At 33.4% G+C, this 13,755-nt stretch overlaps 1 protein-coding gene across 5 annotated transcripts in view; it reads right to left on the reverse strand.

Moving 5' to 3' along the window:
• The window catches only part of DGKB (diacylglycerol kinase beta), a 347,040-nt gene that overhangs the window by 244,146 nt on the left and 89,139 nt on the right, over positions 1 to 13,755 (reverse strand). For all 5 annotated transcript variants that reach the window (XM_050709163.1, XM_050709165.1, XM_050709164.1 and 2 more), the window contains 4 exons: positions 10,701 to 10,818; positions 7,759 to 7,847; positions 7,562 to 7,678; positions 3,269 to 3,367 (listed from right to left, as the gene is read on the reverse strand). In XM_050709163.1, the coding sequence (XP_050565120.1) occupies positions 3,269 to 3,367; positions 7,562 to 7,678; positions 7,759 to 7,847; positions 10,701 to 10,818 (423 nt within the window). The remainder of the gene's footprint in view (positions 1 to 3,268; positions 3,368 to 7,561; positions 7,679 to 7,758; positions 7,848 to 10,700; positions 10,819 to 13,755) is intronic.

Below are 13,755 nucleotides of genomic sequence, written 5' to 3' on the forward strand. Positions count from 1 at the left end.
TTTCACAATATACACAATATCTACTGCATGAGTTTCCCCATTATTTCTTGACTATGTTTATAGCGAAAAGAAATGTTACCCTCTGTGATATTAAGATAAAGAAAGACAATTTTTCTATTTCTTTTTCACAGTTGCAGCAGTGGTTTTGGATATCGCTGAGTATTAGGAAGTGGAAAAAGTGGACGATATTGCCCTGGACAACAAATTGCAGTTGAGAGGCCAGTTTCGTAACTCTGGTATAATATATGGTGCTGTTTTAGCTGCAATTTATGAAAAAAAAAATAAAAATCCTTTCATGACAGCAGAAAGAATCTAAGACATCACAAGAACTGAAAAAAATGACACATGCTGGATGAGAAAGAGGTAAATATACCAATCTTCTTAGTTCCATAAACAGATGGGAAGTGATTTTGCCTGTACTCTTGAAACAAAACCTATGAGAAGACATCTTTGTCAGAGATAAACTTTGACAGTTTTTCAGAAGAAGTCTGGACTTCCAAAGTTACAGATGAAAGGGAGGCCAAAGCTTTTGTGAGATCAAAGATACAACATTTTTCCATGTGCCATATTGTCTTTCCCACAACTACTTTAACTTCTATGGGAGTATACATCTTTTGCCTGGGATTGAGCTGATGTCTTCATAGTAGCTTGTATGGTGCTGCATTTTGCATTTGTTATAAAAACAATGTTGGAACACCAATGTATTAGTTGTTGCTAAACAGAGTTTACACAGGACCAAGGCCTTTTCTGTTTCTCCCACTGTCATGCCAGTGAGTCGGACAGGCAGCACACAAAGCTGGGAGGGGACACAGCCAGGACAGATGACCCCAGCTGGCCAAAAATCTGTATGATTTTTAAGTTAAGGCTTGTCTTCTTAACCAACACTTACATGTGATGAGCCCTGACTTCCTGGAAATGGCTGAACAACTGCTTGCTGATGGGAGGTAGTGAATTCCTTGTTTTGCTGTACTTGCACATGTAGCTTTTGCTTTACCTATTAAACTGTCTTTATCTCAACCCATGAGTTTTCTCACTTGCACCTTTCTGACTCTTCGCCATCCTGCCAGGGGGAGTGAGTGAGTGGCTGTGTGGAGCTTAGCTGACTGCCAGGGTTAAAACACAGCAGTGGAAAAGAGAGATTTTCTTCTCTGATACCTCAAAGTACTCAAGGGTAAATGTGCTGTGAAAGGCACTGTAACATGGTGCCAATATGGTAATCTGCTTTTTCTTGCCTTCCGCATAGAAGTAACATTGCGAGGTATATTCAAGGTATATTATTGTTTAGGTGATCATTGAAGCTAACTTTATGTCCTAGACGAAAAACTTCCACTGTCAGGTTTATGATTTGCTATGTCTTAACACATCGTTTCTATTAACAGACACTCTTACTATTATATCTTTAGACAATTTCAGTGTCCATACATTTACTGTTTTGATTGCCATTATTGAAAGTGCTGGTTTCACATCTACATTTTTCAAAAGGAAACCCCTTAACAGAAAATGGGAGAAACTAATTAAAAAAATTACTGAGATAAACAACATGTACACTGTAAGTAATCATTTTTAAGAGGAATTTTTTCACCAATGTATTATTTGTAACATGGGTATACTCAGGATTTTAATGCATTTTTGAAAAAAAGCTACTAGGTGAACAAATATACTACAAAATTATAAAGTTCCCGTTAAATCACAGCAAAACGTATTTTCCATTCTTAACAATATACAAACATAGCGCTGAAATACATGTTTATGTTACATTATTAGTATGCAATACTGAAACATGATTCCGATACAGGAAAACACATTTATTTCTGCTTACGCCTTCAAAATGTGCAGATAAGACTAACCTATTCAAGGATGATTTTGACTCTAGAGTGGTTTTATATATCCTCTAAACAACTTAACTAAACTAAACTTGTGAAATAAAAATCTTAATTCCTCTATACGTCTTCCTCTTCTGAAGAGGAAATGGAATTACACCAATATAATTGAAGATGAAATTTCATGCAGAGGTTTATTCAGTTTATAAGAATGGCAAACAATATATAACAATGAAACAAAAACTCCCAAATAGCAAAAACAGAATTTCTACATTTAAAGTATGACCTAAAATCCTGAAAATTAAATAATATAATGCAAAATGTAATCATCTGACAAACCTAATAGTTTTGCAATTATTATTCAGAACATGACCAGATAATATCAAAATGCCATTACAGATAAACCACATAACTACTCTTATGACTCTGCATAAATATGCAAAAATATTTCATAAATACTATAGCCAGCTTTCCATTGTTTTACTTTCACTGAGAGCAATGGAATACTATCAGTTTACTCATGTTGAAGATCAAAGTCCAGCATTCATCCCTTAGCAGATTGACAAATGAACAGCCAAAAGTATTAATCAGAAAAGAAATAATTTACAACAAACACAAATATTCTTATTAATCAGAAACAGGTTTAAGATTAGAAGGTAAAATTTCTCACTTTTTCACACTACCATAAATTATTCTTTAAGTCCTGAAATTTCTTACTTTTATTATAACATATATTTAAATTAAGAGGACCACACATCTGTTCTATTATATGATGATGCTATGATTTCATTAGTATATAACATCTGTTTTAATCTCTGATAACATAAATTAATTCCAAAGATATCTTTCTCATGATAAGATGCTCAGCTCTTTTCAGTACCACCTACATATATAGAATGCATTTTCATTTTCATTGAATTGAGTTATTGTTTTTGCAGACAGAGAAATTTACTGTCCACTACTGCAGAATAAAATATACCATAACGTCGATGCATAGTTTACTGCAAGACCAGTGTCATCATTCTAGGTTACCTCCGGCTTAGATCAGAGACCTCAGCATTGCAGATATACAATATGCATCCCAAGCAAAAACTGTCCATAAGAATAACTTCATTATTCTGGGAAGTTGGATCTATAAAAGATGTAAAACGTAGAAGTGTTCTGCCTATACAGTTTCTGGTAAGTACAGTCTAAGTAAGTAATAAAACCTGAGTCAGCTTCAGTTATAATATGCCCTACAGAAAGTTCATTCTCACATGAAGGAAAAGGCAATACACAGAGGATAAAGCACTACTGTGCATGAACTAATCAGCCAGAATTACCCGTTGTGTTTAAGGTTCACACAGTCCTGTGAATTTAACAAATCCTCTGGCAGTCAGTACCAGCATTGTCTCAGCCATTAACTACAACAGAAGATTACATCTGAAATAAACATATGGACAACTCACCAATACTACTGGGCAGATTGATGTGGGTGGTAAAATATGGTCCTTCAAAGGTCCACAGTCACACTCAGGTTTTAGATGTGAAGCACATTTATTATGCAACTATGGGAAGACAGAAAAAACAAAGATTCAACTTTGATATGTTACTACTATAGTCTGAGAAAATGCACATCCTGGAATGGAGTGAGTTTAGATATGCTAAATTAATCTATTACTAGAGTATTACAAGGAAAATGAAACACACTGCAGTGAAAAAACAAAACAAAACAAAACAAAAAACTCTTAGGATTGACAAAAGCTGTGAATTTATACTGAAGCAAAGAACAGTGGATCAAAATGCTTTCCAGTTTAGAAACTGCACATGTAGTCCAGCACACAAAATGAGAACTTTGCATGACAGTAAAGTAATATCAGCACAGTGCTTTCAGTGATCCAAAGTTTCAACTTCTTGCACTGAGTAAGTGACTTTCGTACTACTGCTAGTGGGTGACCTCAGGTAATTTTGGGCAGCCTTTGGCATTACTGGTAGAACTCTACTTCCCACCTGAAGCTTATAAACTCACCACTGATTTGATTATGATGCTGCAATATCTGTGAAAATATAGATGAAATATAAAAGAGAATAATATAAGAATACCTAAGAGCTTTAAGCTACTTTGGTCTTGTTTGAATCAATGTTCAATCTTCCATTGACTGCTGAAGAACCTAAATCACTCTCCTTTTTCTACTTCATTCCTAGCATTCATCTAGCTTTCATGAAAGCAATAAGAAGAGTTCTACACTGAGAATACGGAAGGAATATCCTCAAGTCTACTGACTGAAAAAGCATTGGCTTATTTCTGTATTGATTAAAAGGCAGAAAGGGAAAGTATGTATAAACATAAAATGCCAACAAATATTAATAATGATACACTTATTGAAATATTTTGCATTATCAATCAGGAGTTCCTATTGATATCTTAGGATTTAACTCAATTGGAACGTCTCTAAATCCAACCACACAACACAAAGGCCCAGTTGTGTACCTAGATCATGCAAAACATTCACATTTATTGGTATACTTCACAATGGTATTAGAGATAGCCACAGTAAAATACAACTTCTTATTGTAAAACTTCATGAAAGTTTATTATTTCTTCATTGATCAAATGAACTGTGCATTAACTCCTTCAGGTAACACATGCATTTATCTTAAGCACGAGTATTTTATCTTTTGAGAAGACGTATATTTGCATCAAATAAAAATAATAAGGGTAATAAATACCATCAATTTTGAAGTAAAAATCCTATTTATCAAGTGATCTAACTGGTTTAATAGGTAGCACACAGCAACAGTTCAACAGGTTCAATAGCTGTTATACAATCTGTAGTTCAATAGCTGCATCTGTAGATCACATTTTTCCAATGACTGATTCATTTTTCCCTTAGATGATTTAACTATGCCAGTTGAACTCTACAAAAATTACAATAAAATGATACCAGTTGCTGATGTATAAACTTTACAAAGAACATATTACCGGTAAAGCTATCTGGTACAGTTAATGTTGACATAACATTTCAGAATTTTGAACTAAATGGCACCTAATATTAGCCTTGTCCATATTCATTTATACTGCAAAGTTACCTTTTCAGGCAGTTACTTAGCAACAGAAAATAAAAGTCTAACGAGTTTCGATTTACTTTTAGTATTAAAGCCTTATTGTGAGGGTATTTTGGTAGCCCTGTAATCTAGATCATTTGTCATGCTAATTCTCTGCCTCAGTGGTAAGGCTACTTGTACCATAATTAATGCACACCAGGCCATGTTACATCAAATAAAAGTATCTTCACACATTCAGTGGTAATTAGCAGTTCTGCTACTCGGAGGCATGCAAACTTATCTATGAAAAAAATAGCTTAACCTTCTTATTAGTCTCTGCTGATCTTTGACAACAGAATTGGTAGAAGATATGTAGCTTTAATCAAAATAACTTTGACACAATGATATAAAATAATATGCATCCCGTCTCAAAAGAATGTTTTAGCAGATTTTAAATTAATTTCCCCAAAATTCCCTTACCATAAATCTACTCCCTTAGAATATTACCTCCCTCACAACCAGATGCCTATAAAGTAGGAAAAAAATGCAACATATTTGCTGGAGAGAAAGCTTGAGGAAAAAAACATTTATGAGACCATGGCAGTGTAGAAAAATATGGAGTATAGGGAAGAGGGAATCACTGGCCTGGCTGAAAACTCAGTATAACAAGTATAGTGCCAAATATCTCTAAATTTGGGGATTTGAATCAGTGATTTGACATTAAAAGTGACCCTATTACTTTTTAAAAGGAGAATACTTAAAATGCATGAAAGAGACTCAGAATTAGCTATATAATAACTAACATCCTCTTGCATTACAAAAATACATCAGCAACAAGCCCTGAATGTGCTGCTGTACAAGGAGGTGAAAATGTATGAAAGATGTGATAATTACATAATTCCAAAATATCCATTCAAAAATCGAACCTACATTAGAAATTTAAAACACTGTTTTTTTATGTAAATAAGAAAATTATTACTCTTAGCAAAAAAAAAAAAAAAAAGGCTAAAAAAGTTCTTATATGGAATTGCAAGAAAAGTGAATAGGAGATTGAAAATAAAATCTAAGTTGCAGTATGTTTCAAACTTTAAAAATACTCGTTTTTCATTTGTGTCTAATTTACACCAGAGTCATTAAAATTAAATAAAAAAATAGTTATTTTGAAAATATAACATTACTTTGAAAATAAAAATCTTGAAAATACAGAATAAAAATCTTCAAAATACAAAATACAAATGTCAAGGTAAGCCTCAACGACAATACTCTCCATTCCGAATGTCAGAAAACATAGGTTCATTTTTAACCGGAAATTTGATTGATATTTAAGTATTTAAACATGCAGATAGACACTAAAGATATTCTCAAAATAAGTTAGCCTCTTTCTTCCCAGAGACATCAATGAAAAATCATGCCTCAGTATTTCCTCAGTGTTTCTTACTGCTTATGAAAGTTCTCTAAATGTTTATATGCATCTTTAAGAAGCAAAAAACTTTACAAGTCTGGTCCAGATTCATATTTAGATATATAAATAGAGGGACAATAATCTTTCAGAGGACCTAAAAAATTTACAATTTCCTTTAACTTCAAGAGGAAGCCTTATGCAATAAGTATTTCTTATTAAGATATATTATGAGGATGTAAACACATCTATATCTAGAGCAGAACATTTTAATTTATCTACCTAAACAGAGATAGCCACTGCCTAAATTTAAGTATCTGCATTTCAAAATTTTGGATTGCGTCTTTCATTCTCTAAATAAATTATCCAAATTTTGACAGCAATCTGGACTACATATTTGCTTTCTTCTAAAATATTGGTTTTTAAGTAATCATAACAGCTTATAACTGAAAGTATTCTGGATCCATTTTCTTTGATGCTGTTTCATATTTTGTATTCTTGTGTTAAGAAAATATGTCACAAACCATCCAAACTTGTATGTTGAAAACAAACATTCACTAATGCCTCACTCTCTGATTATTATTTAAAACACTGAACAAAAAAAACTGCTGTTCCATAACAATAACAATAATAATAATGATATCAGAAAAAAAAAAAAAGGGGGGAGGGGGGGGTACCCAAAAAAATAGAAGACAGCTGAATCCCTCCCCATGTACATTTAAATCCTGCCCAGGCTAGAAACAGAAATACTGACATTGTTCTCTCTAGCATGAAGATCTCACTTATAAGGGCAGTGTTCCTTGAATGTCATTAGTTCCAGTTACTGGTTCCTGCTGAATAAGGTGTGCACAGAAGTTGTATATATTAGGCTTGGTGCACAGATCAGTATACTATCAAGATGTCTCTGCTATTATTCACAGACACTTGAAATCGCTGTATCCTACCAGATGCCCTCAATTTCATTTACCTGTCAGTACACCACCCATTAGGGTTTTACCCTAAATTCACCATGACTTTGACTTTTACCAGTAATGAAAACTCTTATAAGACTCCACAATAGGTATCAGGAATTCTGGTTTTTAGAATGTATATTTGTACATTAAGACACTTCTATATTGTGTTGAAGCATATTATACATTTATTTGGTTGCAACAACTGAGTCCCCCTATGAATATTCTGCATATACAATTTCTTAAATACACACTATCCATTCCTGATGACAATACCAAGTGAGACTTTTTGAATTCTGTGGTTGTGAAAAACATGCAGATTTTCATCTCTAAAGCCTGTGCTAAAGGTATTATTATAGAGTACTCACTGTGATCTGACACCAAACACAGTGAAGTCCCGTCAAGCCTTGGTAACACTTTATGGTTTTATGACACTTATCACATTTTGTTGGACAATTTCCTTCTACCCAGAAATGGTGCATTACCTACAAAAGAAATGTGTGGATATACATAGCGTTACTAAATTAACAGGTACATGGTAAAGGTAGTATTACCCCAAACTTACATCAGTATTCTTTTTGGACTTCACATATGTTTTGATGCAAGACGCGGGAGCTCTTGAGACACAGCGTTCATGGACTGTATACTTGCAAACTGAAAAAAGAAACACATTAGCAGATGCTGAAGCAATGGTGTTTCTGACTATGTTTTTATGAACTGTTACTAGCATGTCATCTCTATATAATCAATCCAATCAGTCAATGAAAACTCCAGCTAGACTGCTTTTTCCATGGAATACAAAAGGCCAATTAGAACAGGAAATATTATGCAAGTGAAAAATCCAAGAATGCACTATCATTGCATAACAGGAAATGCTTAATTAAATCAGAGCTCACTACATTTTTTCCACAATAATTGCCAAACGACAAAAATATTAAAGACAAATTGATGACTGCCAAATGGCTTGGTGTCATTTGCCAGTAGAAAGAAATCTATATTTTACAAACTATAGGCATGAGAGCAGCTGGCAAGCACAAAAATAAAAGCCAATGAGTTTATGTTGTTCCTTCTATTGATTTATAAATCTTAAATGGTTGATTAGTCCATTTTCAGATAGCAATTGTTTTCATGCATTTCATCTAATCACCCCAATTTAACTCTTCCTTTCCCAAATACCACCTCCAGAGAAGCTTTCTTTTCTACCTCCCCACAAACCCACTTCAGCTAACTATTGCTGTTGATCTTGTCTGTAAAGATCACCCTACCTGCATTTGGGAAACATACAAATGTCAAGGTACAATGCAAAGATCTCTGACTTCAGCTATACAACTGTGCCTAGATGAGGAAATAATGCTACAGCTAATATCTGCATTCAATAGAGTCAACTATTAAAAACTGAGAATGAATTTCTCCCTGCGTGGTATATGTCTCACGCTTTTGACCTCGACAGCAATTAAGCACAAAGTACTTCTAAACACCTTGCTTGCACCTATTACACAAACCCAGTGGGAGGCGCAGCCATTAATCAGACAAACTGCAGGGAGTAACATTGTTGATTGGACCATGGAGGGATGGGGAGGCCTCCTGCAGTTTTTTTTTTTTTTTTTTTTTCCTCCCACACAATCTAAAATGCAAATAATGAAATCTATAGCAGTGCCTTGAAAATATATTTGAGGAGAAGCTTAGCGAGATAAAGAAATAGAGTAATAGTTTTGTAAGTATACTCATGTCCCTTCCTGCATGAAGTAACTGAAAGGACTATGTGGAAGTTCTTCAGCTGCTCTGGGACCATTCTTCCCATCAAGTAAATGCCAAGCACAATAACAAATTTTTAAAAAGTACACTACATCAGAGAAAATTAAAGCTCTTGTAAGGCTGGTCTTTCTGGGGTAGCTTTTTTTTTATATATATATATATATATATATATATATATATATATAACTTGTCTACACATTTCTGATAACTACTAGAGAAGATCTACATTATTTGTTGAATAGAACTTTCTTTCAATCATCTAAGTTTATTGTTTCCTCACAAGGATAAAATTTACATCAGTTTGACATGAAATTATACATTCTTTAATATTATTTTAAGACCTAACAGTCAACTCAACATCTAACATATATCCCATTTAACGTCATTAGCATTTCTTAATCTGAAGTTGTATACATTCTATTTGTTTTAATTGCTTTTAAGAAAGGTATCTCTCTCATTCCATAGCATTGTGAATGAAATTACACAATGTGAAAACCAATACACAGAGGATTTATATTTGAATCGAGTTCTGTGTCCCACAGAGGGGAGAGAAATGGCTGACTCCAAAACCCTCATTTGTTCAGACTAATATCAAATTAAATCAATAGAACCGTACACTCAGAAAGGTCCTGATCAGCTATGATGGGCTATCTTTCATGCCAAAAAATGGAGAAAGTAAGTTACACTAAGAAACTGATTAATCTATCAAAAAGAACAATGAAAGGTGACTTGATACCATCATGAACAGAATACATTGGGTACTAAAGATCTCATTAATCTAATGGAGAAGGGCATAACACGAACCAATCACCAATCATTGGAACCATCTACCAGACATACTCAAATCAGAAGACAGGTCTTTGTTTAAAAAAAAGAAAAAAAAGAAAAGAAGAAAAAAAGATGATTAATCATTGGAACACACCACAAAAAGAAATTTATGAGTTATGGGTTATGGATCATCCATCTCTTGAAACATTCAAGCAGTTATATCTTTTGGCAAGATGTAGGTTATCAACATACCGGTTATAAACTGGTCAAACACAGATTATTATGAAATACAGAGATATAACTTAAGGAATTGAATTGTAGTAAGTGCATCTAATAATTTAAAGAAGGTCAGATTTGATGCAGTATTTTTTCTGTGATTTTTTTCATTAAAATCTATAGCCATTTATTATGAGAAATAATGGCAAGACTGATAATTGCAAATCAAGTAAACATACAAAACTTTACAAGTGTTATGGAGTCTTGATGCCAGGTTGTGGGAAACTGGGATATTGACTTTTACAAATAACAGAACAAGAATTATGTGCAACATTCAAATAAATAAACACTGGATACTAAGCAAGTATCTAATAATTAAAGTATGTACCTATTAGTAGGCCAAGTATACCTATTAAAGAATCTGAATAATTATTCACAAATACAAAAGAGGTACAACAACAACAAAGGTTGTATCTCAAGCATGATGCTTGATAAGAGAAAAGAAATAAAAAAGAATACAAGCAAACAATAAAATTGGAATGTCTGAATACTGAGAGCAATTATAACAGAGAATACAGCAGTTTTGAAAGACCCGTGTCCTAAAAAATTAAGAACGTAATCTTGACCACTCAAGCATAGTGAACTAAGGGGAAAGAACCATTGTGCTGGCGGTGGGTTTGTACTCGGAAGCTACTACTTCTTTGTTATGCAGAGACTACAACACTTCTAGGAATAGATACAAATAGACATTGAAATACTTATACTCACAAGAACAGCAGAGACCTTGCTTGCCTACTCCAATTAGCATGTTCAAACAAAGATTACAGTAGGCAGGCTTGTTAAAGTGTTTCAGTCTCCATACATGCTGCCCATCATCTTTCACATTCTGCACAGGACATAAAAGAAACAGATTTCACTTAATAAAATAAACAATGAAATATATAAGTGCCAGTAAAAATTGGAGATTGACTCAAGAACATAAAAGACAAGCTGTTACTTCATTTAATACTCTGCATCAGATCACAGTAGAATCATTCTAAATACAGAAGCAATGATATAATAAAAAATTCTTCAGAAGCTCATGGATGCCCGTGTGTTTCAAAAACGATTCAGAAAAAAACACCAGGTTGTTGTCAACACTGCAATGCTAAGTTAGCACTAAATCTAGGCTGATCTTACATTATAATTAGTTTTAAAAACAACTAAAATTTGCTCTAGACTAATTATAGAAATAAATGTGCTGCAGGTTAGAAAGTAAAACTCCCCCAAACCAACAATAAAAAGTTTAAAAACAGATTTTTTTAAAACTTCACAGATATTCTTACAGACCCTTAAAATGAGTAACATGCATAATTACATGTGAAGTGGGACATCACAATAATACCAAACCTAACCACAATAATATCTATTTCCAGCTCTAATTTATATTAATCCACTGCCACTAATTAAACAAAAATCAAGTATTTAAGGGGGGGATTACATCCTGGACTTCTTCTCTAAAACTTTAATTCCTCTACAATTAATCCTACATTTTTTTCAGCTAACTTTAGCACTATAGTCAAATCTTGCATGGACAGACCAATCAACAGACTGACACTTGCAATTCAGTGGCCCAGTAAGTTACACTTACAACCAAAACATTAACAAATGCTATGAAACCTTTATGAAAGTATGCTTTCACTTGTACAATTCTCCCCTTCCTTCTTAATGGAACCATCCTGGGACCTCACTGTTGTTATATGGTTATTAAAATGATGTGCAATTTTAAAGTTGCAATTTTTGCACAATTAATTCTGTAAATTCTACATTTCTAGACAAGTGTGGTTGTCAGACTTTTTCTTTCAGAAAAGGTTTTGAATTAAACAATGGGACCAACCTAATAAAATTGCACTTGAAATTGTACTTTTTTTTTTTTTTTTTAATGAATGTAATATCCAATGGGACAGAAGTAATTAATGACATCTATCACCTGGAAACAGGTTACAGTAGTTTGAAATGTTGGGTATTACTGAATGATGTGATCTTTTTGGTCATTTCATTACAAACATAAATTGGCACATATTTAATGGAATGGATTTAACCATCAACAGATGGTTCTCATCCAGCCTGTGATTTCTTGTATTAAACTACAAGAATGTATATACAATATTGCTGACTAGATCTTCGATAATATGATGGTTTTCACGGATAACGATGATCAATGTAAATGGACATATATTTATAAATAAAAAATATTTTGTTGTTTGTTAGCATGTATTGCATGAGTTTTGTCCTTAAAAGTTAGTTTTGCTCTACTCCAGAAATTAGTTGTTAATGACACGTCAAAGATGATTAAGACTTCTTCATCCTTATGAAAAAATAAAAAATAAAAATAAAAAAGAACGTTTTCCTGAATAAAAATCATCACTCCAAGAAATAAGGAATATTTGGTTCAAAGCCAGGTCCTAGCCAGAACACAGCTTTGAATAATTCCTACAAATTACCTACAACAAAAGGAACTGAAAAATCAGCTGGAATATTGTTTTCCTCTGTTGAGATCAGAGCTTAAGTGAAGTTCCCCTGATATTACCAGCAGGAGTTCAAATGCCATCTCTGACAGCAGGGCAATGTGAGGGTCCCCTTTCTGCAAAAAGAGCGGAGCAGAGCAGATACCTTATGTGGGATTTTCAGGCTAGAAGAGTGCGGAAGTTTTCCCATTTCCCCTTAGATTCTGTGGCCGTGGAGCCTTAGAAGCCTTTCAAGCTCCTCCATGACTAGCAGCTGAAGAGGATGTATTTCATTAAATGGATCCCTGCAACTTCTATTTTTCTTTCCATCTTACTACACCACTCAACTTATTTTTGAAGTATTGCTAAGCTACAATACACGGGGTAAGTTTGAAGTCTTCTGAAAGTAAACAATTGTTCACTAGACTGTAAAGACCATGTGAATCCTGCTGTGGAAAAAAAAACAAAACAAAACAAAACACAGTAAACAACGTACACTTTCATTTTAACATATATTACTCAGGACATCAACAGATACAATCTGTACAATCATAAACCACAAGCACTTGAAATGCATGACAACAAGCTTTCCTTAGCAAAAATATTTGCTATTTCAAAAAAATAACAAAAATTCATGATTATTCATAAACATGCCCCTCTTCCCCATTAGTTTTGTGTTACTTTTTCATTTTAATTTTATTTTTGAAGAATGGCTATTACATGTGAATATGTTGCTTCTTATTTGAACAGAACATATGGACTAACTTAGCTGGCATTTTCCTTATCAGAAAAACAAACAAGTCTTGATGTGGGTGTTCTGCCAATTAAAACACTTAACTGTGTTACAGACTGCAACTGATGCAAATCCATTACATAAACACAATGCACTTTTGGAAAATAGCAAATTAAATTTTTGCTCTTGTGCACTGCCAAAAATCAGCAATAAAGTTCTGCATATGATTATACATGCACATAACTTTTTAAAACATTGCCAAGGAAAAAAAAAAAAAAGATGACAATATGAAACAAAGCTCCCTCAATGCAAGTCTTTAAGTATGAATAAAATCCACAATTCTGACATATTGGTGCATTTACTGGCATTCAGTCATTTTGCTTCCATATCCTGAGAAAGAGTTTAAAAACAAATAGTCATTAAGAAAATCTCAAAGCAGGGCAGGTACAGTAAAAATCTCTTCCTCACTTCATTATACATCACTGAAAATGAAGTCTCCATATGCCACACATAGATTTTAGCACATAATGACAAGAGTAACATTTATTTTGTTAACAATGGTTCTCTTAACTTATGCTCCTGACCCTTCATGGATTTTATTGCC

Source organism: Cygnus atratus, chromosome 2 (genome assembly GCF_013377495.2).
Source record: "Cygnus atratus isolate AKBS03 ecotype Queensland, Australia chromosome 2, CAtr_DNAZoo_HiC_assembly, whole genome shotgun sequence".
In the NCBI taxonomy this organism is placed as follows: domain Eukaryota; kingdom Metazoa; phylum Chordata; class Aves; order Anseriformes; family Anatidae; genus Cygnus; species Cygnus atratus.